At 54.0% G+C, this 27,148-nt stretch overlaps 12 protein-coding genes across 12 annotated transcripts; all 12 read left to right on the top strand.

Moving 5' to 3' along the window:
- The first annotated feature begins 123 nt into the window (after nt 1–123).
- On the top strand, nt 124–1,656 carry LOC126200921 (collagen alpha-1(I) chain-like). Its single transcript, XM_049936746.1, has one exon. It carries the CDS (start codon nt 124–126, stop codon nt 1,654–1,656), a length of 1,533 nt encoding a protein of 510 aa, XP_049792703.1.
- An 868-nt stretch (nt 1,657–2,524) lies between these two features.
- LOC126200794 (collagen alpha-1(III) chain-like) lies at nt 2,525–3,532 on the top strand. Its single transcript, XM_049936736.1, has one exon. It carries the CDS (start codon nt 2,525–2,527, stop codon nt 3,530–3,532), a length of 1,008 nt encoding a protein of 335 aa, XP_049792693.1.
- Nucleotides 3,533–3,693: 161 nt separating this feature from the next.
- LOC126200392 (uncharacterized) lies at nt 3,694–4,764 on the top strand. Its single transcript, XM_049936703.1, has one exon. The coding sequence runs from the start codon at nt 3,694–3,696 to the stop codon at nt 4,762–4,764; it is 1,071 nt and encodes a 356-aa protein (XP_049792660.1).
- Nucleotides 4,765–5,970: 1,206 nt separating this feature from the next.
- Nucleotides 5,971–7,311, top strand: LOC126200076 (collagen alpha-1(III) chain-like). Its single transcript, XM_049936676.1, has one exon. It carries the CDS (start codon nt 5,971–5,973, stop codon nt 7,309–7,311), a length of 1,341 nt encoding a protein of 446 aa, XP_049792633.1.
- A 324-nt stretch (nt 7,312–7,635) lies between these two features.
- LOC126200060 (uncharacterized) lies at nt 7,636–9,702 on the top strand. The gene has a single exon (XM_049936675.1). The coding sequence runs from the start codon at nt 7,636–7,638 to the stop codon at nt 9,700–9,702; it is 2,067 nt and encodes a 688-aa protein (XP_049792632.1).
- Nucleotides 9,703–9,750: 48 nt separating this feature from the next.
- LOC126200017 (collagen alpha-1(I) chain-like) lies at nt 9,751–12,667 on the top strand. The gene is made up of 3 exons (XM_049936672.1): nt 9,751–10,123; nt 10,685–11,275; nt 11,361–12,667. The coding sequence occupies exons 1-3, from the start codon at nt 9,751–9,753 to the stop codon at nt 12,665–12,667; spliced, it is 2,271 nt and encodes a 756-aa protein (XP_049792629.1).
- Nucleotides 12,668–13,126: 459 nt separating this feature from the next.
- LOC126199706 (collagen alpha-1(II) chain-like) lies at nt 13,127–14,242 on the top strand. The gene has a single exon (XM_049936636.1). It carries the CDS (start codon nt 13,127–13,129, stop codon nt 14,240–14,242), a length of 1,116 nt encoding a protein of 371 aa, XP_049792593.1.
- Nucleotides 14,243–15,377: 1,135 nt separating this feature from the next.
- LOC126199519 (uncharacterized) lies at nt 15,378–16,673 on the top strand. Its single transcript, XM_049936444.1, has one exon. It carries the CDS (start codon nt 15,378–15,380, stop codon nt 16,671–16,673), a length of 1,296 nt encoding a protein of 431 aa, XP_049792401.1.
- A 234-nt stretch (nt 16,674–16,907) lies between these two features.
- On the top strand, nt 16,908–17,939 carry LOC126199374 (uncharacterized). The gene has a single exon (XM_049936289.1). It carries the CDS (start codon nt 16,908–16,910, stop codon nt 17,937–17,939), a length of 1,032 nt encoding a protein of 343 aa, XP_049792246.1.
- A 48-nt stretch (nt 17,940–17,987) lies between these two features.
- Nucleotides 17,988–20,904, top strand: LOC126199280 (collagen alpha-1(I) chain-like). Its single transcript, XM_049936092.1, has 3 exons — nt 17,988–18,360; nt 18,922–19,512; nt 19,598–20,904. Exons 1-3 carry the CDS (start codon nt 17,988–17,990, stop codon nt 20,902–20,904), a joined length of 2,271 nt encoding a protein of 756 aa, XP_049792049.1.
- A 459-nt stretch (nt 20,905–21,363) lies between these two features.
- On the top strand, nt 21,364–22,479 carry LOC126199143 (collagen alpha-1(II) chain-like). Its single transcript, XM_049935902.1, has one exon. The coding sequence runs from the start codon at nt 21,364–21,366 to the stop codon at nt 22,477–22,479; it is 1,116 nt and encodes a 371-aa protein (XP_049791859.1).
- A 2,214-nt stretch (nt 22,480–24,693) lies between these two features.
- On the top strand, nt 24,694–26,124 carry LOC126198780 (collagen alpha-1(III) chain-like). The gene has a single exon (XM_049935348.1). It carries the CDS (start codon nt 24,694–24,696, stop codon nt 26,122–26,124), a length of 1,431 nt encoding a protein of 476 aa, XP_049791305.1.
- Nucleotides 26,125–27,148: the final 1,024 nt, after the last annotated feature.

Here is a 27,148-nt window from a genome sequence, read left to right as displayed (position 1 = left end):
CCTACATGACCTCACCCCACAGGATACAGGTCTATAAAGGGATCACTTACATGCCCTCACCCCACAGGATACAGATCTATAAAGGGATCACTTACATGCCCTCACCCCACAGGATCCAGCTCTATGCAGGGATCACCTACATGCCCTCACTCCACAGGATCCAGCTCTATAAAGGGATCACTTACATGCCCTCACCCTACAGGATCCAGCTCTATGCAGGGATCACCTACAAGCCCTCACCCCACAGGATCCAGCTCTATAAAGGGATCACTTACATGCCCTCACCCCACACGATCCAGCTCTATGCAGGGATCACCCACATGCCCTCACCCCACAGGATCCAGCTCTATAAAGGGATCACTTACATGCCCTCACCCCACAGGATCCAGCTCTATGCAGGGATCACCTACATGCCCTCACCCCACAGGATCCAGCTCTATGCAGGGATCACCTACATGCCCTCACCCCACAGGATCCAGCTCTTTAAAGGGATCACCTACATGCCCTCACCCCACAGGATCCAGCTCTATAAAGGGATCACTTACATGCCCTCACCCTACAGGATCCAGCTCTATACGGGGATCACCTACATGCCCTCACCCCACAGGATCCAGCTCTATAAAGGGATCACTTACATGCCCTCACCCCACAGGATCCAGCTCTATAAAGGAATCACTTACATGCCCTCACCCCACAGGAACCAGCTCTATGCAGGGATCACCTACATGCCCTCACCCCACAGGATCCAGCTCTATGCAGGGATCACCTACATGCCCTCTCCCCACAGGATCCAGCTCCATAAAGGGATCACTTACATGCCCTCACCCCGCAGGATCCAGCTCTATGCGGGGATCACCTACATGCCCTCACCCCACAGGATCCAGCTCTATACAGGGATCACCTACATGCCCTCACCCCACAGGATCCAGCTCTATAAAGGGATCACTTACATGCCCTCACCCCGCAGGATCCAGCTCTATGCAGGGATCACGTACATGCCCTCACCCCACAGGAACCAGCTCTATAAAGGGATCACCTACATGCCCTCACCCAACAGGATCCAGCTCTATGCAGGGATCACTTACATGCCCTCACCTCACAGGATCCAGCTCTTTGCAGGGATCACCTACATGCCCTCACCCCACAGGATCCAGCTCTATAAAGGCATCACTTACATGCCCTCACCCTACAGTGTCCAGCTCTATGCAGGGATCACCTACATGCCCTCACCCTACAGGATACAGCTCTATGCAGGGATCACCTACATGCCCTCACCCCACAGGATTCAGCTCTATGCAGGGATCACTTACATGCCCTCACCCCACAGGATCCAGCTATATACAGGGATCACCTACATGCCCTCACCCCACAGGATCCAGCTCTATAAAGGGATCACTTGCATGCCCTCACCCCACAGGATCCAGCTCTATGCACGGATCACCTACTTGCCCTCACCCCACAGGATCCAGCTCTATGCAGGGATCACCTACATGCCCTCTCCCCACAGGATCCAGCTCTATAATGGGATCACTTACATGCCCTCACCCCACAGGATGCAGCTCTATACAGGGATCACCTACATGTCCTCACCCCACAGGATCCAGCTCTATAAAGGGACCACCTACATGCCTTACCCCACAGGATCCAGCTCTATAAAGGGATCACTTACATGCCCTCACCCCACACGATCCAGCTCCATGCAGGGATCACCCACATGCCCTCACCCCACAGGATCCAGCTCTATAAAGGGATCACTTACATGCCCTCACCCCACAGGATCTAGCTCTATGCAGGGATCACCTACATGCCCTCACCCCACAGGATCCAGCTCTATAAAGGGATCACTTACATGCCCTCACCCCACAGGATCCAGCTCTATGCAGGGATCACCTACATGCCCTCACCCCACAGGATCCAGCTCTATAAAGGGATCACTTACATGCCCTCACCCCACATGATCCAGCTCTATGCAGGGATCACCTATATTCCCTCACGCCACATGATCCAGCTCTATAAAGGGATCACCTACACGCCCTCACCCCACAGGATCCAGCTCTATAGAGGGATCATCTACATGCCCTCACCCCACAGGATCCAGCTCTATAAAGGGATCACCTACATGCCCTCACCCCACAGGATCCAGCTCTTTGCAGGGATCACCTACATGCCCTCACCCCACAGGATCCAGCTCTATAAAGGCATCACTTACATGCCCTCTCCCCACAGGATCCAGCTCTATGCAGGGATCACCTACATGCCCTAACCCCACAGGATCCAGCTCTATGCAGGGATCACCTACATACCATCACCCCACAGGATCCAGCTCTATAAAGGGATCACTTACACGCCCTCACCCCACAGGATCCAGCTATATACAGGGATCACCTACATGCCCTCACCCCACAGGATCCAGCTCTATAAAGGGATCACTTACATGCCCTCATCCCACAGGATCCAGCTCTATGCAGGGATCACCTACATGCCCTCACCCCACAGGATCCAGCTCTATAAAGGGATCACGTACATGCCCTCACCCCACAGGATCCAGCTATATGCAGGGTCACCTACATGCCCTCACCCCACAGGATCGAGCTCTATAAAGGGATCACTTACATGCCCTCACCCCGCAGGATCCAGCTCTATGCAGGGATCACCTACATGCCCTCACCCCACAGGAACCAGCTCTATAAAGGGATTACCTACATGCCCTCACCCCACAGGATCCAGCTCTATGCAGGGATCACTTACATGCCCTCACCCCACAGGATCCAGCTCTTTGCAGGGATCACCTACATGCCCTCACCCCACAGGATCCAGATCTATAAAGGCATCACTTACATGCCCTCACCCCACAGGATCCAGCTCTATGCAGGGATCACCTACATGCCCTCACCCCACAGGATCCAGCTCCATAAAGGGATCACTTACATGCCCTCACCCCACAGGATCCAGCTATATACAGGGATCACCTACACGCCCACACCCCACAGGATCCAGCTCTATAAATGGATCACTTGCATGCCCTCACCCCACAGGATCCAGCTCTATGCAGGGATCACCTACATGCCCTCACCCCACAGGATCCAGCCTTATGCAGGGATCACCTACATGCCCTCACCCCACAGGATCTAGCTCTATAAAGGGATCACTTACATGTCCTCACCCCACAGGATCCAGCTCTATACAGGGATCACCTACATGTCCTCACCCCACAGGATCCAGCTCTATAAAGGGGGCACCTACATGCCCTCACCCCACAGGATCCAGCTCTATAAAGGGATCACTTACATGCCCTCACCCCACACGATCCAGCTCTATGCAGGGATCACCCACATGCCCTCACCCCACAGGAACCAGCTCTATAAAGGGATCACTTACAAGCCCTCACCCCACAGGATCCAGCTCTATGCAGGGATCACCTACATGCCATCACCCCACAGGATCCAGCTCTATAAAGGGATCACTTACATGCCCTCACCCCACAGGATCCAGCTCAATGCAGGGATCACCTATATTCCCTCACGCCACATGATCGAGCTCTAAAAAGGGATCACCTACACGCCCTCACCCCACAGGATCCAGCTCTATACAGGGATCATCTACATGCCCTCACCCCACGGGATCCAGCTCTATAAAGGGATCACTTACATGCCCTCACCCCACAGGATCCAGCTCTATGCAGTGATCACCTACATGCCCTCACCCAACAGGAACCAGCTCTATAAAGGGAACACTTACATGCCATCACCCCACAGGATACTGCTCTATACAGGGATCACCTACATGCCCTCACCCCACAGGATCCAGCTCTATAAAGGGATCACTTACATGCCCTCACCCCACAGGATCCAGCTCTATGCAGGGATCACCTACATGCCCTCACCCCACAGGATCCAGCTCTATGCAATGATCACCTACATGCCCTCACCCCACAGGATACAGCTCTATAAGGGATCACTTACATGCCCTCACCCCACAGGATACAGCTCTATAAAGAGATCACTTACATGCCCTCACCCCACAGGATCCAGCTCTATGCAGGGATCACCTACATGCCCTCACTCCACAGGATCCAGCTCTATAAAGGGATCACTTACATGCCATCACCCTACAGGATCCAGCTCTATGCAGGGATCACCTACAAGCCCTCACCCCACAGGATCCAGCTCTATAAAGGGATCACTTACATGCCCTCACCCCACACGATCCAGCTCTATGCAGGGATCACCCACATGCCCTCACCCCACAGGATCCAGCTCTATAAAGGGATCACTTACATGCCCTCACCCCACAGGATCCAGCTCTATGCAGGGATCACCTACATGCCCTCACCCCACAGGATCCAGCTCTATGCAGGGATCACCTACATGCCCTCACCCCACAATATCCAGCTCTTTAAAGGGATCACCTACATGCCCTCACCCCACAGGATCCAGCTCTATAAAGGGATCACTTACATGCCCTCACACCACAGGATCCAGCTCTATGCGGGGATCACCTAAATGCGCTCACCCCACAGGATCCAGCTCTATAAAGGGATCACTTACATGCCCTCACCCCACAGGATCCAGCTCTATAAAGGAATCACTTACATGCCCTCAATCCACAGGATCCAGCTCTATGCAGGGATCACCTACATGCCCTCACCCCACAGGATCCAGCTCTATGCAGGGATCACCTACATGCCCTCTCCCCACAGGATCCAGCTCTATAAAGGGATCACTTACATGCCCTCACCCCGCAGGATCCAGCTCTATGCAATGATCACCTACATGCACTCACCCCACAGGATCCAGCTCTATACAGGGATCACCTACATGCATTCACCCCACAGGATCCAGCTCTATATAGGGATCACTTACATGCCCTCACCCCACAGGATCCTACTCTATGCAGGGATCACCTACATGCCCTCACCCCACAGGAACCAGCTCTATAAAGGGATCACCTACATGCCCTCACCCCACAGGATCCAGCTCTATGCAGGGATCACTTACATGCCCTCACCTCACAGGATCCAGCTCTTTGCAGGGATCACCTATATGCCCTCACCCCACAGGATCCAGCTCTATAATGGCATCACTTACATGCCCTCACCCTACAGTGTCCAGCTCTATGCCGGGATCACCTACATGCCCTCACCCCACAGGATCCAGCTCTATGCAGGGATCACCTACATGCCCTCACCCCACAGGATCCAGCACTAAAAAGGGATCACTTACATGCCCTCACCCCACAGGATCCAGCTATATACAGGGATCACCTACATGCCCTCACCCCACAGGATCCAGCTCTATAAAGGGATCACTTGCATGCCCTCACCCCACAGGATCAAGCTCTATGCAGGGATCACCTACTTGCCCTCACCCCACAGGATCCAGCTCTATGCAGGGATCACCTACATGCCCTCTCCCCACAGGATCATGCTCTATAAAGGGACCACTTACATGCCCCCACCCCACAGGATGCAGCTGTATACAGGGATCACCTACATGTCCTCACCCCACAGGATCCAGCTCTATAAAGGGACAACCTACATGCCCTCACCCCACAGGATCCAGCTCTATAAAGATATCACTTACATGCCCTCACCCCACACGATCCAGCTCCATGCAGGGATCACCCACATGCCCTCACCCCACAGGATCCAGCTCTACAAAGGGATCACTTATATGCCCTCACCCCACAGGATCCAGCTCTATACAGGGATCACCTATATTCCCTCACGCCACATGATCCAGCTCTATAAAGGGATCACCTACACGCCCTCACCCCACAGGATCCAGCTCTATAGAGGGATCATCTACATGCCCTCACCCCACAGGATCCAGCTCTATAAAGGGATCACCTACATGCCCTCACCCCACAGGATCCAGCTCTTTGCAGGGATCACCTACATGCCCTCACCCCACAGGATCCAGCTCTATAAAGGCATCACTTACATGCCCTCACCCCACAGGATCCAGCTCTATGCAGGGATCACCTACATGCCCTCACCCCACAGGATCCAGCTCTATGCAGGGATCACCTACATACCATCACCCCACAGGATCCAGCTCTATAAAGGGGTCACTTACACGCCCTCACCCCACAGGATCCAGCTCTATACAGGGATCACCTACATGCCCTCACCCCACAGGATCCAGCTCTATAAAGGGATCACTTACATGCCCTCATCCCACAGGATCCAGCTCTATGCAGGGATCACCTACATGCCCTCACCCCACAGGATCCAGCTCTATAAAGGGATCACTTACATGCCCTCACCCCACAGGATCCAGCTCTATGCAGGGATCACCTACATGCCCTCACCCCACAGGATCCAGCTCTATAAAGGGATCACTTACATGCCCTCACCCCACAGGATCCAGCTCTATGCAGGGATCACTTACATGCCCTCACCCCACAGGATCCAGCTCTTTGCAGGGATCACCTACATTCCCTCACCCCACAGGATCCAGATCTATAAAGGCACCACTTACATGCCCTCACCCCACAGGATCCAGCTCTATGCAGGGATCACCTACATGCCCTCACCCCACAGGATCCAGCTCTATGCAGGGATCACCTACATGCCCTCACCCCACAGGATCCAGCTCTATAAAGGGATCACTTACATGCCCTCGTCCCACAGGATCCAGCTATATACAGGGATCACCTACATGCCCACACCCCACAGGATCCAGCTCTATAAATGGATCACTTGCATGCCCTCACCCCACAGGATCCAGCTCTATGCAGGGATCACCTACATGCCCTCACCCCACAGGATCCAGCTCTATGCAGGGATCACCTACATGCCCTCACCCCACAGGATCCAGATCTATAAAGGGATCACTTACATGTCCTCACCCCACAGGATCCAGCTCTATACAGGGATCACCTACATGTCCTCACCCCACAGGATCCAGCTCTATAAAGGGAGCACCTACATGCCCTCACCCCACAGGATCCAGCTCTATAAAGGGATCACTTACATGCCCTCACCCCACACGATCCAGCTCTATGCAGGGATCACCCACATGCCCTCACCCCACAGGAACCAGCTCTATAAAGGGATCACTTACATGCCCTCACCCCACAGGATCCAGCTCTATGCAGGGATCACCTACATGCCCTCACCCCACAGGATCCAGCTCTATAAAGGGATCACTTACATGCCCTCACCCCACAGGATCCAGCTCTATGCAGGGATCACCTACATGCCATCACCCCACAGGATCCAGCTCTATAAAGGGATCACTTACATGCCCTCACCCCACAGGATCCAGCTCTATGCAGGGATCACCTATATTCCCTCACGCCACATGATCCAGCTCTAAAAAGTGATCACCTACACGCCCTCACCCCACAGGATCCAGCTCTATTCAGGGATCATCTACATGCCCTCACCCCACGGGATCCAGCTCTATAAAGGGATCACTTACATGCCCTCACCCCACAGGATCCAGCTCTATGCAGTGATCACCTACATGCCCTCACCCAACAGGAACCAGCTCTATAAAAGGATCACTTACATGCCATCACCCTACAGGATACCGCTCTATACAGGGATCACCTACATGCCCTCACCCCACAGGATCCAGCTCTATAAAGGGATCACTTACATGCCCTCACCCCACAGGATCCAGCTCTATGCAGGGATCACCTACATACCCTCAGCCCGCAGGATCCAGCTTTATTAAGGGATCACTTACATGCACTCACCCCACAGGATCCAGCTGTATGCAGGGATCACCCACATGCCCTCACCCCACAGGATCCAGCTGTATGCAGGGATCACCTACATGCCCTCACCCCACAGGATCCAGCTCTATAAAGGGACCACTTACATGCCCTCACCCCGCAGGATCCTGCTCTATGCAGGGATCACCTACATGCCCTCACCCCACAGGAACCAGCTCTATAAAGGGATCACCTACATGCCCTCACCCCACAGGATCCAGCTCTATGCAGGGATCACTTACATGCCCTCACCTCACAGGATCCAGCTCTTTGCAGGGATCAGCTATATGCCCTCACCCCACAGGATCCAGCTCTATAAAGGCATCACTTACATGCCCTCACCCCACAGTGTCCAGCTCTATGCACGGATCACCTACATGCCCTCACACCACAGGATCCAGCTCTATGCAGGGATCACCTACATGCCCTCACCCCACAGGATCCAGCACTAAAAAGGGATCACTTACATGCCCTCACCCCACAGGATCCAGCTATATACAGGGATCACCTACATGCCCTCACCCCACAGGATCCAGCTCTATAAAGGGATCACTTGCATGCCCTCACCCCACAGGATCCAGCTCTATGCAGGGATCACCTACTTGCCCTCACCCCAAAGGATCCAGCTCTATGCAGGGATCACCTACATGCACTCTCCCCACAGGATCCAGCTCTATAAAGGGATCACTTACATGCCCCCACCCCACAGGAAGCAGCTCTATACAGGGATCACCTACATGTCCTTACCCCACAGGATCCAGCTCTATAAAGGGACCACCTACATGCCCTCACCCCACAGGATCCAGCTCTATAAAGGGATCACTTACATGCCCTCACCCCACACGATCCAGCTCCATGCAGGGATCACCCACATGCCCTCACCCCACAGGATCCAGCTCTATAAAGGGATCACTTACATGCCCTCACCCCACAGGATCCAGCTCTATGCAGGGATCACCTACATGCATTCACCCCACAGGATCCAGCTCTGTGCAGGGATCACCTACATGCCCTCACCCCACAGGATCCAGCATTATACAGGGATCACCTACATGCCCACACCCCACAGGATCCAGCTCTATAAATGGATCACTTGCATGCCCTCACCCCACAGGATACAGCTCTATGCAGGGATCACCTACATGCCCTCACCCCACAGGATCCAGCTCTATGCAGGGATCACCTACATGCCCTCACCCCACAGGATCCAGCTCTATAAAGGGATCACTTACATGTCCTCACCCCACAGGATCCAACTCTATACAGGGATCACCTACATGTCCTCACCCCACAGGATCCAGCTCTATAAAGGGAGCACCTACATGCCCTCACCCCACAGGATCAAGCTCTATAATGGGATCACTTACATGCCCTCACCCCACACGATCCAGCTCTATGCAGGGATCACCCACATGCCCTCACCCCACAGGAACCAGCTCTATAAAGGGATCACTTACATGCCCTCACCCCACAGGATCCAGCTCTATGCAGGGATCACCTACATGCCCTCACCCCACAGGATCCAGCTCTATAAAGGGATCACTTACATGCCCTCACCCCACAGGATCCAGCTCTATGCAGGGATCACCTACATGCCATCACCCCACAGGATCCAGCTTTATTAAGGGATCACTTACATGCACTCACCCCACAGGATCCAGCTGTATGCAGGGATCACCAACATGCCCTCACCCCCCAGGATCCAGCTCTATGCAGGGATCACCTACATGCCCTCACCCCACAGTTTCCAGCTCTATGCAGGGATCACCTACATACCCTCACCCCACAGGATCCAGCTCTATAAAGGGATCACTTACACGCCCTCACCCCACACGATCCAGCTCTATACAGGGACCACCTACATGCCCTCACCCCACAGGATCCAGCTCTATGCAGGGATCACGTACATGCCCTCACCCCACAGGATCCAGCTCTATGCAGGGATCACCTACATGCCCTCACCCCACAGGATCCTGATCTATAAAGGGATCACTTACATGCCCTCACCCCACAGGATCCAGCTCTATGCAAGGATCACCTACATGCCCTCACCCGACAGGATACAGCTCTGTGCAGGGATCACCTGCATGCCCTCACCCCACAGGATCCAGCTCTATGCAGGAATCACCTACATGCCCTCACCCCACAGGATCCAGCTCTATAAGGGGATCACTTACATTTTCTCACCCCACAGGATCCAGCTCTATACAGGGATTACCTACATGCCCTCACCCCACAGCATCCAGCTCTATAAAGGGATCACTTACATGCCCTCACCCCACAGGATCCAGCTCTATGCAGGGATCACCTACATGCCCTCACCCCACAGGATCCAGCTCTATGCAGGGATCACCTACATGCCCTCACCCCACAGGATCCAGCTCTATGCAGGGATCACGTACATGCCCTCACCCCACAGGATCCAGCTCTATAATGGTATCACTTACATGCCCTCACCCCCCAGGATCCAGCTCTATACAGTGATCACCTACATGCCCTCACCCCACAGGATCCAGCTCTATGCAGGGATCACCTACATGCCCTCACCCCACAGGATCCAGCTCTATGCAGTGATCACCTACATGCCCTCTCCCCACAGGATCCAGCTCTATAAAGGGATCACTTACATGCCCTCACCCCACAGGATCCAGGTCTATGCAGGGATCACCTACATGCCCTCACCCCACAGGATCCAGCTCTATGCAGGGATCACCTACATGCCCTCAACCCACAGGATCCAGCTCTATAAAGGGATCACTTACATGCTCTCACCCCACAGGATCCAGCTCTATAAAGGGATCACTTACATGCCCTCTCCCAACAGGATCCAGCTCTATGCAGGAATCACCTACATGCCCTCACCCCACAGGATCCAGCTCTATTAAGGGATCACTTACATGCACTCACCCCACAGGATCCAGCTCTATGCAATGATCACCTACATGCCCTCACCCCACAGGATACAGGTCTATAAAGGGATCACTTACATGCCCTCACCCCACAGGATACAGCTCTATAAAGGGATCACTTACATGCCCTCACCCCACAGGATCCAGCTCTATGCAGGGATCACCTACATGCCCTCAGTCCACAGGATCCAGCTCTATAAAGGGATCACTTACATGCCCTCACCCTACAGGATCCAGCTCTATGCAGGGATCACCTACAAGCCCTCACCCCACAGGATCCAGCTCTATAAAGGGATCACTTACATGCCCTCACCCCACACGATCCAGCTCTATGCAGGGATCACCCACATGCCCTCACCCCACAGGATCCAGCTCTATAAAGGGATCACTTACATGCCCTCACCCCACAGGATCCAGCTCTATGCAGGGATCACCTACATGCCCTCACCCTACAGGATCCAGCTCTATGCAGGGATCACCTACATGCCCTCACCCCACAGGATCCAGCTCTTTAAAGGGATCACCTACATGCCCTCACCCCACAGGATCCAGCTCTATAAAGGGATCACTTACATGCCCTCACCCTACAGGATCCAGCTCTAAGCGGGGATCACCTACATGCCCTCACCCCACAGGATCCAGCTCTATAAAGGGATCACTTACATGCCCTCACCCCACAGGATCCAGCTCTATAAAGGAATCACTTACATTCCCGTCACCCCACAGGATCCAGCTCTATGCAGGGATCACCTACATGCCCTCACCCCACAGGATCCAGCTCTATGCAGGGATCACCTACATGCCCTCTCCCCACAGGATCCAGCTCCATAAAGGGATCACTTACATGCCCTCACCCCGCAGGATCCAGCTCTATGCAGGGATCACCTACATGCCCTCACCCCACAGGATCCAGCTCTATACAGGGATCACCTACATGCCCTCACCCCACAGGATCCAGCTCTATAAAGGGATCACTTACATGCCCTCACCCCGCAGGATCCAGCTCTATGCAGGGATCACCTACATGCCCTCACCCCACAGGAACCAGCTCTATAAAGGGATCACCTACATGCCCTCACCCCACAGGATCCAGCTCTATGCAGGGATCACTTACATGCCCTCACCTCACAGGATCCAGCTCTTTGCAGGGATCACCTACATGCCCTCACCCCACAGGATCCAGCTCTATAAAGGCATCACTTACATGCCCTCACCCCACAGTGTCCAGCTCTATGCAGGGATCACCTACATTCCCTCACCCCACAGGATCCAGCTCTATGCAGGGATCACCTACATGCCCTCACCCCACAGGATCCAGCTCTAAAAAGGGATCACTTACATGCCCTCACCCCACAGGATCCAGCTATATACAGGGATCACCTACATGCCCTCACCCCACAGGATCCAGCTCTATAAAGGGATCACTTGCATGCCCTCACCCCACAGGATCCAGCTCTATGCACGGATCACCTACTTGCCCACACCCCACAGGATCCAGCTCTATGCAGGGATCACCTACATGCCCTCTCCCCACAGGATCCAGCTCTATAAAGGGATCACTTACATGCCCTCACCCCACAGGATGCAGCTCTATACAGGGATCACCTACATGTCCTCACCCCACAGGATCCAGCTCTATAAAGGGACCACCTACATGCCCTCACCCCACAGGATCCAGCTCTATAAAGGGATCACTTACATGCCATCACCCCACACGATCCAGCTCCATGCAGGGATCACCCACATGCCCTCACCCCACAGGATCCAGCTCTATAAAGGGATCACTTACATGCCCTCACCCCACAGGATCTAGCTCTATGCAGGGATCACCTACATGCCCTCACCCCCCAGGATCCAGCTCTATAATGGGATCACTTACATGCCCTCACCCCACAGGATCCAGCTCTATGCAGGGATCACCTACATGCCCTCACCCCACAGGATCCAGCTCTATAAAGGGATCACTTACATGCCCTCACCCCACAGGATCCAGCTCTATGCAGGGATCACCTATATTCCCTCACGCCACATGATCCAGCTCTATAAAGGGATCACCTACACGCCCTCACCCCACAGGATCCAGCTCTATAGAGGGATCATCTACATGCCCTCACCCCACAGGATCCAGCTCTATAAAGGGATCACCTACATGCCCTCACCCCACAGAATCCAGCTCTTTGCAGGGATCACCTACATGCCCTCACCCCACAGGATCCAGCTCTATAAAGGCATCACTTACATGCCCTCTCCCCACAGGATCCAGCTCTATGCAGGGATCACCTACATGCCCTAACCCCACAGGATCCAGCTCTATGCAGGGATCACCTACATACCATCACCCCACAGGATCCAGCTCTATAAAGAGATCACTTACACGCCCTCACCCCACAGGATCCAGCTCTATACAGGGATAACCTACATGCCCTCACCCCACAGGATCCAGCTCTATAAAGGGATCACTTACATGCCCTCATCCCACAGGATCCAGCTCTATGCAGGGATCACCTACATGCCCTCACCCCACAGGATCCAGCTCTATAAAGGGATCACTTACATGCCCTCACCCCACAGGATCCAGCTCTATGCAGGGATCACCTACATGCCCTCACCCCACAGGATCGAGCTCTATAAAGGGATCACTTACATGCCCTCACCCCGCAGGATCCAGCTCTATGCAGGGATCACCTACATGCCCTCACCCCACAGGAACCAGCTCTATAAAGGGATTACCTACATGCCCTCACCCCACAGGATCCAGCTCTATGCAGGGATCACTTACATGCCCTCACCCCACAGGATCCAGCTATTTGCAGGGATCGCCTAAATGCCCTCACCCCACAGGATCCAGATCTATAAAGGCATCACTTACATGCCCTCACCCCACAGGATCCAGCTCTATGCAGGGATCACCTACATGCCCTCACCCCACAGGATCCAGCTCTATGCAGGGATCACCTACATGCCCTCACCCCACAGGATCCAGCTCTATAAAGGGATCACTTACATGCCCTCACCCCACAGGATCCAGCTATATACAGGGATCACCTACATGCCCACACCCCACAGGATCCAGCTCTATAAATGGATCACTTGCATGCCCTCACCCCACAGGATCCAGCTCTATGCACGGATCACCTACATGCCCTCACCCCACAGGATCCAGCCCTATGCAGGGATCACCTACATGCCCTCACCCCACAGGATCCAGCTCTATAAAGGGATCACTTACATGTCCTCACCCTACAGGATCCAGCTCTATACAGGGATCACCTACATGTCCTCACCCCACAGGATCCAGCTCTATAAAGGGGGCACCTACATGCCCTCACCCCACGGGATCCAGCTCTATCAAGGGATCACTTACATGCCCTCACCCCACACGATCCAGCTCTATGCAGGGATCACCCACATGCCCTCACCCCACAGGAATCAGCTCTATAAAGGGATCACTTACATGCCCTCACCCCACAGGATTCAGCTCTATGCAGGGATCACCTACATGCCCTCACGCCACAGGATCCAGCTCTATAAAGGGATCGCTTACATGCCCTCACCCCACAGGATCCAGCTCTATGCAGGGATCACCTATATTCCCTCACGCCACATGATCGAGCTCTAAAAAGGGATCACCTACATGCCCTCACCCCACAGGATCCAGCTCTATACAGGGATCATCTACATGCCCTCACCCCACGGGATCCAGCTCTATAAAGGGATCACTTACATGCCCTCACCCCACAGGATCCAGCTCTATGCAGTGATCACCTACATGCCCTCACCCAACAGGAACCAGCTCTATAAAGGGATCACTTACATGCCATCACCCCACAGGATACTGCTCTATACAGGGATCACCTACATGCCCTCACCCCACAGGATCCAGCTCTATAAAGGGATCACTTACATGCCCTCTCCCAACAGGATCCAGCTCTATGCAGGAATCACCTACATGCCCTCACCCCACAGGATCCAGCTCTATTAAGGGATCACTTACATGCACTCACCCCACAGGATCCAGCTCTATGCAATGATCACCTACATGCCCTCACCCCACAGGATACAGGTCTATAAAGGGATCACTTACATGCCCTCACCCCACAGGATACAGCTCTATAAAGGGATCACTTACATGCCCTCACCCCACAGGATCCAGCTCTATGCAGGGATCACCTACATGCCCTCAGTCCACAGGATCCAGCTCTATAAAGGGATCACTTACATGCCCTCACCCTACAGGATCCAGCTCTATGCAGGGATCACCTACAAGCCCTCACCCCACAGGATCCAGCTCTATAAAGGGATCACTTACATGCCCTCACCCCACACGATCCAGCTCTATGCAGGGATCACCCACATGCCCTCACCCCACAGGATCCAGCTCTATAAAGGGATCACTTACATGCCCTCACCCCACAGGATCCAGCTCTATGCAGGGATCACCTACATGCCCTCACCCTACAGGATCCAGCTCTATGCAGGGATCACCTACATGCCCTCACCCCACAGGATCCAGCTCTTTAAAGGGATCACCTACATGCCCTCACCCCACAGGATCCAGCTCTATAAAGGGATCACTTACATGCCCTCACCCTACAGGATCCAGCTCTAAGCGGGGATCACCTACATGCCCTCACCCCACAGGATCCAGCTCTATAAAGGGATCACTTACATGCCCTCACCCCACAGGATCCAGCTCTATAAAGGAATCACTTACATTCCCGTCACCCCACAGGATCCAGCTCTATGCAGGGATCACCTACATGCCCTCACCCCACAGGATCCAGCTCTATGCAGGGATCACCTACATGCCCTCTCCCCACAGGATCCAGCTCCATAAAGGGATCACTTACATGCCCTCACCCCGCAGGATCCAGCTCTATGCAGGGATCACCTACATGCCCTCACCCCACAGGATCCAGCTCTATACAGGGATCACCTACATGCCCTCACCCCACAGGATCCAGCTCTATAAAGGGATCACTTACATGCCCTCACCCCGCAGGATCCAGCTCTATGCAGGGATCACCTACATGCCCTCACCCCACAGGAACCAGCTCTATAAAGGGATCACCTACATGCCCTCACCCCACAGGATCCAGCTCTATGCAGGGATCACTTACATGCCCTCACCTCACAGGATCCAGCTCTTTGCAGGGATCACCTACATGCCCTCACCCCACAGGATCCAGCTCTATAAAGGCATCACTTACATGCCCTCACCCCACAGTGTCCAGCTCTATGCAGGGATCACCTACATTCCCTCACCCCACAGGATCCAGCTCTATGCAGGGATCACCTACATGCCCTCACCCCACAGGATCCAGCTCTAAAAAGGGATCACTTACATGCCCTCACCCCACAGGATCCAGCTATATACAGGGATCACCTACATGCCCTCACCCCACAGGATCCAGCTCTATAAAGGGATCACTTGCATGCCCTCACCCCACAGGATCCAGCTCTATGCACGGATCACCTACTTGCCCACACCCCACAGGATCCAGCTCTATGCAGGGATCACCTACATGCCCTCTCCCCACAGGATCCAGCTCTATAAAGGGATCACTTACATGCCCTCACCCCACAGGATGCAGCTCTATACAGGGATCACCTACATGTCCTCACCCCACAGGATCCAGCTCTATAAAGGGACCACCTACATGCCCTCACCCCACAGGATCCAGCTCTATAAAGGGATCACTTACATGCCATCACCCCACACGATCCAGCTCCATGCAGGGATCACCCACATGCCCTCACCCCACAGGATCCAGCTCTATAAAGGGATCACTTACATGCCCTCACCCCACAGGATCTAGCTCTATGCAGGGATCACCTACATGCCCTCACCCCCCAGGATCCAGCTCTATAATGGGATCACTTACATGCCCTCACCCCACAGGATCCAGCTCTATGCAGGGATCACCTACATGCCCTCACCCCACAGGATCCAGCTCTATAAAGGGATCACTTACATGCCCTCACCCCACAGGATCCAGCTCTATGCAGGGATCACCTATATTCCCTCACGCCACATGATCCAGCTCTATAAAGGGATCACCTACACGCCCTCACCCCACAGGATCCAGCTCTATAGAGGGATCATCTACATGCCCTCACCCCACAGGATCCAGCTCTATAAAGGGATCACCTACATGCCCTCACCCCACAGAATCCAGCTCTTTGCAGGGATCACCCACATGCCCTCACCCCACAGGATCCAGCTCTATAAAGGGATCACTTACATGCCCTCACCCCACAGGATCCAGCTCTATGCAGGGATCACCTACATGCATTCACCCCACAGGATCCAGCTCTGTGCAGGGATCACCTACATGCCCTCACCCCACAGGATCCAGCATTATACAGGGATCACCTACATGCCCACACCCCACAGGATCCAGCTCTATAAATGGATCACTTGCATGCCCTCACCCCACAGGATACAGCTCTATGCAGGGATCACCTACATGCCCTCACCCCACAGGATCCAGCTCTATGCAGGGATCACCTACATGCCCTCACCCCACAGGATCCAGCTCTATAAAGGGATCACTTACATGTCCTCACCCCACAGGATCCAACTCTATACAGGGATCACCTACATGTCCTCACCCCACAGGATCCAGCTCTATAAAGGGAGCACCTACATGCCCTCACCCCACAGGATCAAGCTCTATAATGGGATCACTTACATGCCCTCACCCCACACGATCCAGCTCTATGCAGGGATCACCCACATGCCCTCACCCCACAGGAACCAGCTCTATAAAGGGATCACTTACATGCCCTCACCCCACAGGATCCAGCTCTATGCAGGGATCACCTACATGCCCTCACCCCACAGGATCCAGCTCTATAAAGGGATCACTTACATGCCCTCACCCCACAGGATCCAGCTCTATGCAGGGATCACCTACATGCCATCACCCCACAGGATCCAGCTTTATTAAGGGATCACTTACATGCACTCACCCCACAGGATCCAGCTGTATGCAGGGATCACCAACATGCCCTCACCCCCCAGGATCCAGCTCTATGCAGGGATCACCTACATGCCCTCACCCCACAGTTTCCAGCTCTATGCAGGGATCACCTACATACCCTCACCCCACAGGATCCAGCTCTATAAAGGGATCACTTACACGCCCTCACCCCACACGATCCAGCTCTATACAGGGACCACCTACATGCCCTCACCCCACAGGATCCAGCTCTATGCAGGGATCACGTACATGCCCTCACCCCACAGGATCCAGCTCTATGCAGGGATCACCTACATGCCCTCACCCCACAGGATCCTGATCTATAAAGGGATCACTTACATGCCCTCACCCCACAGGATCCAGCTCTATGCAAGGATCACCTACATGCCCTCACCCGACAGGATACAGCTCTGTGCAGGGATCACCTGCATGCCCTCACCCCACAGGATCCAGCTCTATGCAGGAATCACCTACATGCCCTCACCCCACAGGATCCAGCTCTATAAGGGGATCACTTACATTTTCTCACCCCACAGGATCCAGCTCTATACAGGGATTACCTACATGCCCTCACCCCACAGCATCCAGCTCTATAAAGGGATCACTTACATGCCCTCACCCCACAGGATCCAGCTCTATGCAGGGATCACCTACATGCCCTCACCCCACAGGATCCAGCTCTATGCAGGGATCACCTACATGCCCTCACCCCACAGGATCCAGCTCTATGCAGGGATCACGTACATGCCCTCACCCCACAGGATCCAGCTCTATAATGGTATCACTTACATGCCCTCACCCCCCAGGATCCAGCTCTATACAGTGATCACCTACATGCCCTCACCCCACAGGATCCAGCTCTATGCAGGGATCACCTACATGCCCTCACCCCACAGGATCCAGCTCTATGCAGTGATCACCTACATGCCCTCTCCCCACAGGATCCAGCTCTATAAAGGGATCACTTACATGCCCTCACCCCACAGGATCCAGGTCTATGCAGGGATCACCTACATGCCCTCACCCCACAGGATCCAGCTCTATGCAGGGATCACCTACATGCCCTCAACCCACAGGATCCAGCTCTATAAAGGGATCACTTACATGCTCTCACCCCACAGGATCCAGCTCTATAAAGGGATCACTTACATGCCCTCTCCCAACAGGATCCAGCTCTATGCAGGAATCACCTACATGCCCTCACCCCACAGGATCCAGCTCTATTAAGGGATCACTTACATGCACTCACCCCACAGGATCCAGCTCTATGCAATGATCACCTACATGCCCTCACCCCACAGGATACAGGTCTATAAAGGGATCACTTACATGCCCTCACCCCACAGGATACAGCTCTATAAAGGGATCACTTACATGCCCTCACCCCACAGGATCCAGCTCTATGCAGGGATCACCTACATGCCCTCAGTCCACAGGATCCAGCTCTATAAAGGGATCACTTACATGCCCTCACCCTACAGGATCCAGCTCTATGCAGGGATCACCTACAAGCCCTCACCCCACAGGATCCAGCTCTATAAAGGGATCACTTACATGCCCTCACCCCACACGATCCAGCTCTATGCAGGGATCACCCACATGCCCTCACCCCACAGGATCCAGCTCTATAAAGGGATCACTTACATGCCCTCACCCCACAGGATCCAGCTCTATGCAGGGATCACCTACATGCCCTCACCCTACAGGATCCAGCTCTACGCAGGGATCACCTACATGCCCTCACCCCACAGGATCCAGCTCTTTAAAGGGATCACCTACATGCCCTCACCCCACAGGATCCAGCTCTATAAAGGGATCACTTACATGCCCTCACCCTACAGGATCCAGCTCTAAGCGGGGATCACCTACATGCCCTCACCCCACAGGATCCAGCTCTATAAAGGGATCACTTACATGCCCTCACCCCACAGGATCCAGCTCTATAAAGGAATCACTTACATTCCCGTCACCCCACAGGATCCAGCTCTATGCAGGGATCACCTACATGCCCTCACCCCACAGGATCCAGCTCTATGCAGGGATCACCTACATGCCCTCTCCCCACAGGATCCAGCTCCATAAAGGGATCACTTACATGCCCTCACCCCGCAGGATCCAGCTCTATGCAGGGATCACCTACATGCCCTCACCCCACAGGATCCAGCTCTATACAGGGATCACCTACATGCCCTCACCCCACAGGATCCAGCTCTATAAAGGGATCACTTACATGCCCTCACCCCGCAGGATCCAGCTCTATGCAGGGATCACCTACATGCCCTCACCCCACAGGAACCAGCTCTATAAAGGGATCACCTACATGCCCTCACCCCACAGGATCCAGCTCTATGCAGGGATCACTTACATGCCCTCACCTCACAGGATCCAGCTCTTTGCAGGGATCACCTACATGCCCTCACCCCACAGGATCCAGCTCTATAAAGGCATCACTTACATGCCCTCACCCCACAGTGTCCAGCTCTATGCAGGGATCACCTACATTCCCTCACCCCACAGGATCCAGCTCTATGCAGGGATCACCTACATGCCCTCACCCCACAGGATCCAGCTCTAAAAAGGGATCACTTACATGCCCTCACCCCACAGGATCCAGCTATATACAGGGATCACCTACATGCCCTCACCCCACAGGATCCAGCTCTATAAAGGGATCACTTGCATGCCCTCACCCCACAGGATCCAGCTCTATGCACGGATCACCTACTTGCCCACACCCCACAGGATCCAGCTCTATGCAGGGATCACCTACATGCCCTCTCCCCACAGGATCCAGCTCTATAAAGGGATCACTTACATGCCCTCACCCCACAGGATGCAGCTCTATACAGGGATCACCTACATGTCCTCACCCCACAGGATCCAGCTCTATAAAGGGACCACCTACATGCCCTCACCCCACAGGATCCAGCTCTATAAAGGGATCACTTACATGCCATCACCCCACACGATCCAGCTCCATGCAGGGATCACCCACATGCCCTCACCCCACAGGATCCAGCTCTATAAAGGGATCACTTACATGCCCTCACCCCACAGGATCTAGCTCTATGCAGGGATCACCTACATGCCCTCACCCCCCAGGATCCAGCTCTATAATGGGATCACTTACATGCCCTCACCCCACAGGATCCAGCTCTATGCAGGGATCACCTACATGCCCTCACCCCACAGGATCCAGCTCTATAAAGGGATCACTTACATGCCCTCACCCCACAGGATCCAGCTCTATGCAGGGATCACCTATATTCCCTCACGCCACATGATCCAGCTCTATAAAGGGATCACCTACACGCCCTCACCCCACAGGATCCAGCTCTATAGAGGGATCATCTACATGCCCTCACCCCACAGGATCCAGCTCTATAAAGGGATCACCTACATGCCCTCACCCCACAGAATCCAGCTCTTTGCAGGGATCACCTACATGCCCTCACCCCACAGGATCCAGCTCTATAAAGGCATCACTTACATGCCCTCTCCCCACAGGATCCAGCTCTATGCAGGGATCACCTACATGCCCTAACCCCACAGGATCCAGCTCTATGCAGGGATCACCTACATACCATCACCCCACAGGATCCAGCTCTATAAAGAGATCACTTACACGCCCTCACCCCACAGGATCCAGCTCTATACAGGGATAACCTACATGCCCTCACCCCACAGGATCCAGCTCTATAAAGGGATCACTTACATGCCCTCATCCCACAGGATCCAGCTCTATGCAGGGATCACCTACATGCCCTCACCCCACAGGATCCAGCTCTATAAAGGGATCACTTACATGCCCTCACCCCACAGGATCCAGCTCTATGCAGGGATCACCTACATGCCCTCACCCCACAGGATCGAGCTCTATAAAGGGATCACTTACATGCCCTCACCCCGCAGGATCCAGCTCTATGCAGGGATCACCTACATGCCCTCACCCCACAGGAACCAGCTCTATAAAGGGATTACCTACATGCCCTCACCCCACAGGATCCAGCTCTATGCAGGGATCACTTACATGCCCTCACCCCACAGGATCCAGCTATTTGCAGGGATCGCCTAAATGCCCTCACCCCACAGGATCCAGATCTATAAAGGCATCACTTACATGCCCTCACCCCACAGGATCCAGCTCTATGCAGGGATCACCTACATGCCCTCACCCCACAGGATCCAGCTCTATGCAGGGATCACCTACATGCCCTCACCCCACAGGATCCAGCTCTATAAAGGGATCACTTACATGCCCTCACCCCACAGGATCCAGCTATATACAGGGATCACCTACATGCCCACACCCCACAGGATCCAGCTCTATAAATGGATCACTTGCATGCCCTCACCCCACAGGATCCAGCTCTATGCACGGATCACCTACATGCCCTCACCCCACAGGATCCAGCCCTATGCAGGGATCACCTACATGCCCTCACCCCACAGGATCCAGCTCTATAAAGGGATCACTTACATGTCCTCACCCTACAGGATCCAGCTCTATACAGGGATCACCTACATGTCCTCACCCCACAGGATCCAGCTCTATAAAGGGGGCACCTACATGCCCTCACCCCACGGGATCCAGCTCTATCAAGGGATCACTTACATGCCCTCACCCCACACGATCCAGCTCTATGCAGGGATCACCCACATGCCCTCACCCCACAGGAATCAGCTCTATAAAGGGATCACTTACATGCCCTCACCCCACAGGATTCAGCTCTATGCAGGGATCACCTACATGCCCTCACGCCACAGGATCCAGCTCTATAAAGGGATCGCTTACATGCCCTCACCCCACAGGATCCAGCTCTATGCAGGGATCACCTATATTCCCTCACGCCACATGATCGAGCTCTAAAAAGGGATCACCTACATGCCCTCACCCCACAGGATCCAGCTCTATACAGGGATCATCTACATGCCCTCACCCCACGGGATCCAGCTCTATAAAGGGATCACTTACATGCCCTCACCCCACAGGATCCAGCTCTATGCAGTGATCACCTACATGCCCTCACCCAACAGGAACCAGCTCTATAAAGGGATCACTTACATGCCATCACCCCACAGGATACTGCTCTATACAGGGATCACCTACATGCCCTCACCCCACAGGATCCAGCTCTATAAAGGGATCACTTACATGCCCTCACCCCACAGGATCCAGCTCTATGCAGGGATCACCTACATGCCCTCTGCCCACAGGATCCAGCTTTATTAAGGGATCACTTACATGCACTCACCCCACAGGATCCAGCTGTATGCAGGGATCACCTACATGCCCTCACCCCACAGGATCCAGCTCTATGCAATGATCACCTACATGCCCTCACCCCACAGGATACAGCTCTATAAAGGGATCACTTACATGCCCTCACCCCACAGGATACAGCTCTATAAAGAGATCACTTACATGCCCTCACCCCACAGGATCCAGCTCTATGCAGGGATCACCTACATGCCCTCACCCCACAGGAACCAGCTCTATAAAGGGATTACCTACATGCCCTCACCCCACAGGATCCAGCTCTATGCAGGGATCACTTACATGCCCTCACCCCACAGGATCCAGCTATTTGCAGGGATCACCTAAATGCCCTCACCCCACAGGATCCAGATCTATAAAGGCATCACTTACATGCCCTCACCCCACAGGATCCAGCTCTATGCAGGGATCACCTACATGCCCTCACCCCACAGGATCCAGCTCTATGCAGGGATCACCTACATGCCCTCACCCCACAGGATCCAGCTCTATAAAGGGATCACTTACATGCCCTCACCCCACAGGATCCAGCTATATACAGGGATCACCTACATGCCCACACCCCACAGGATCCAGCTCTATAAATGGATCACTTGCATGCCCTCACCCCACAGGATCCAGCTCTATGCAGGGATCACCTACATGCCCTCACCCCACAGGATCCAGCCCTATGCAGGGATCACCTACATGCCCTCACCCCACAGGATCCAGCTCTATAAAGGGATCACTTACATGTCCTCACCCTACAGGATCCAGCTCTATACAGGGATCACCTACATGTCCTCACCCCACAGGATCCAGCTCTATAAAGGGGGCACCTACATGCCCTCACCCCACGGGATCCAGCTCTATCAAGGGATCACTTACATGCCCTCACCCCACACGATCCAGCTCTATGCAGGGATCACCCACATGCCCTCACCCCACAGGAATCAGCTCTATAAAGGGATCACTTACATGCCCTCACCCCACAGGATTCAGCTCTATGCAGGGATCACCTACATGCCCTCACGCCACAGGATCCAGCTCTATAAAGGGATCGCTTACATGCCCTCACCCCACAGGATCCAGCTCTATGCAGGGATCACCTACATGCCATCACCCCACAAGATCCAGCTCTATAAAGGGATCACTTACATGCCCTCACCCCACAGGATCCAGCTCTATGCAGGGATCACCTATATTCCCTCACGCCACATGATCGAGCTCTAAAAAGGGATCACCTACACGCCCTCACCCCACAGGATCCACCTCTATACAGGGATCATCTACATGCCCTCACCCCACGGGATCCAGCTCTATAAAGGGATCACTTACATGCCCTCACCCCACAGGATCCAGCTCTATGCAGTGATCACCTACATGCCCTCACCCAACAGGAACCAGCTCTATAAAGGGATCACTTACATGCCATCACCCCACAGGATACTGCTCTATACAGGGATCACCTACATGCCCTCACCCCACAGGATCCAGCTCTATAAAGGGATCACTTACATGCCCTCACCCCACAGGATCCAGCTCTATGCAGGGATCACCTACATGCCCTCTGCCCACAGGATCCAGCTTTATTAAGGGATCACTTACATGCACTCACCCCACAGGATCCAGCTGTATGCAGGGATCACCTACATGCCCTCACCCCACAGGATCCAGCTCTATGCAATGATCACCTACATGCCCTCACCCCACAGGATACAGCTCTATAAAGGGATCACTTACATGCCCTCACCCCACAGGATACAGCTCTATAAAGAGATCACTTACATGCCCTCACCCCACAGGATCCAGCTCTATGCAGGGATCACCTACATGCCCTCACTCCACAGGATCCAGCTCTATAAAGGGATCACTTACATGCCCTCACCCTACAGGATCCAGCTCTATGCAGGGATCACCTACAAGCCCTCACCCCACAGGATCCAGCTCTATAAAGGGATCACTTACATGCCCTCACCCCACACGATCCAGCTCTATGCAGGGATCACCCACATGCCCTCACCCCACAGGATCCAGCTCTATAAAGGGATCACTTACATGCCCTCACCCCACAGGATCCAGCTCTATGCAGGGATCACCTACATGCCCTCACCCCACAGGATCCAGCTCTATGCAGGGATCACCTACATGCCCTCACCCCACAGGATCCAGCTCTTTAAAGGGATCACCTACATGCCCTCACCCCACAGGATCCAGCTCTATAAAGGGATCACTTACATGCCCTCACCCCACAGGATCCAGCTCTATGCGGGGATCACCTACATGCGCTCACCCCACAGGATCCAGCTCTATAAAGGGATCACTTACATGCCCTCACCCCACAGGATCCAGCTCTATAAAGGAATCACTTAAATGCCCTCACCCCACAGGATCCAGCTCTATGCAGGGATCACCTACATGCCCTCACCCCACAGGATCCAGCTCTATGCAGGGATCACCTACATGCCCTCTCCCCACAAGATCCTGCTCTATAAAGGGATCACTTACATGCCCTCACCCCGCAGGATCCAGCTCTATGCAGGGATCACCTACATGCCCTCACCCCACAGGATCCAGCTCTATACAGGGATCACCTACATGCCCTCACCCCACAGGATCCAGCTCTATAAAGGGATCACTTACATGCCCTCACCCCGCAGGATCCTGCTCTATGCAGGGATCACCTACATGCCCTCACCCCACAGGAACCAGCTCTATAAAGGGATCACCTACATGCCCTCACCCCACAGGATCCAGCTCTATGCAGGGATCACTTACATGCCCTCACCTCACAGGATCCAGCTCTTTGCAGGGATCACCTATATGCCCTCACCCCACAGGATCCAGCTCTATAAAGGCATCACTTACATGCCCTCACCCCACAGTGTCCAGCTCTATGCAGAGATCACCTACATGCCCTCACCCCACAGGCTCCAGGTCTATAAAGGGATCACTTGCATGCCCTCACCCCACAGGATCAAGCTCTATGCAGGGATCACCTACTTGCCCTCACCCCACAGGATCCAGCTCTATGCAGGGATCACCTACATGCCCTCTCCCCACAGGATCCAGCTCTATAAAGGGACCACTTACATGCCCCCACCCCACAGGATGCAGCTCTATACAGGGATCACCTACATGTCCTCACCCCACAGGATCCAGCTCTATAAAGGGACCACCTACATGCCCTCACCCCACAGGATCCAGCTCTATAAAGGGATCACTTACATGCCCTCACCCCACATGATCCAGCTCCATGCAGGGATCACCCACATGCCCTCACCCCACAGGTTCCAGCTCTATAAAGGGATCACTTACATGCCCTCACCCCACAGGATCCAGCTCTATGCAGGGATCACCTACATGCCCTCACCCCACAGGATCCAGCTCTATACAGGGATCACCTACATGTCCTCACCCCACAGGATCCAGCTCTATAAAGGGGGCACCTACATGCCCTCACCCCACGGGATCCAGCTCCATAAAGGGATCACTTACATGCCCTCACCCCACACGATCCAGCTCTATGCAGGAATCACCTACATGCCCTCACCCCACAGGAACCAGCTCTATAAAGGGATCACTTACATGCCCTCACCCCACAGGATTCAGCTCTATGCAGGGATCACCTACATGCCCTCACCCCACAGGATCCAGCTCTATAAAGGGATCACTTACATGCCCTCACCCCACAGGATCCAGCTCTATGCAGGGATCACCTACATGCCATCACCCCACAGGATCCAGCTCTATAAAGGGATAACTTACATGCCCTCACCCCACAGGATCCAGCTCTATGCAGGGATCACCTATATTCCCTCACGCCACATGATCGAGCTCTAAAAAGGGATCACCTACACGCCCTCACCCCACAGGATCCAGCTCTATACAGGGATCATCTACATGCCCACACCCCACGGGATCCAGCTCTATAAAGGGATCACTTACATGCCCTCACCCCACAGGATCCAGCTATATGCAGTGATCACCTACATGCCCTCACCCAACAGGAACCAGCTCTATAAAGGGATCACTTACATGCCATCACCCCACAGGATACTGCTCTATACAGGGATCACCTACATGCCCTCACCCCACAGGATCCAGCTCTATAAAGGGATCACCTACATGCCCTCACCCCACAGGATCCAGCTCTATGCAGGGATCACCTACATGCCCTCACCCCACAGGATCCAGCTTTATTAAGGGATCACTTACATGCACTCACCCCACAGGATCCAGCTGTATGCAGGGATCACCTACATGCCCTC

Source organism: Schistocerca nitens, chromosome 1 (assembly GCF_023898315.1).
Source record: "Schistocerca nitens isolate TAMUIC-IGC-003100 chromosome 1, iqSchNite1.1, whole genome shotgun sequence".
In the NCBI taxonomy this organism is placed as follows: Eukaryota; Metazoa; Arthropoda; class Insecta; order Orthoptera; family Acrididae; genus Schistocerca; species Schistocerca nitens.
The sequence above is the reverse complement of the archived record's forward strand: the minus strand, read 5'-3'. Positions and strand labels throughout refer to the sequence as shown.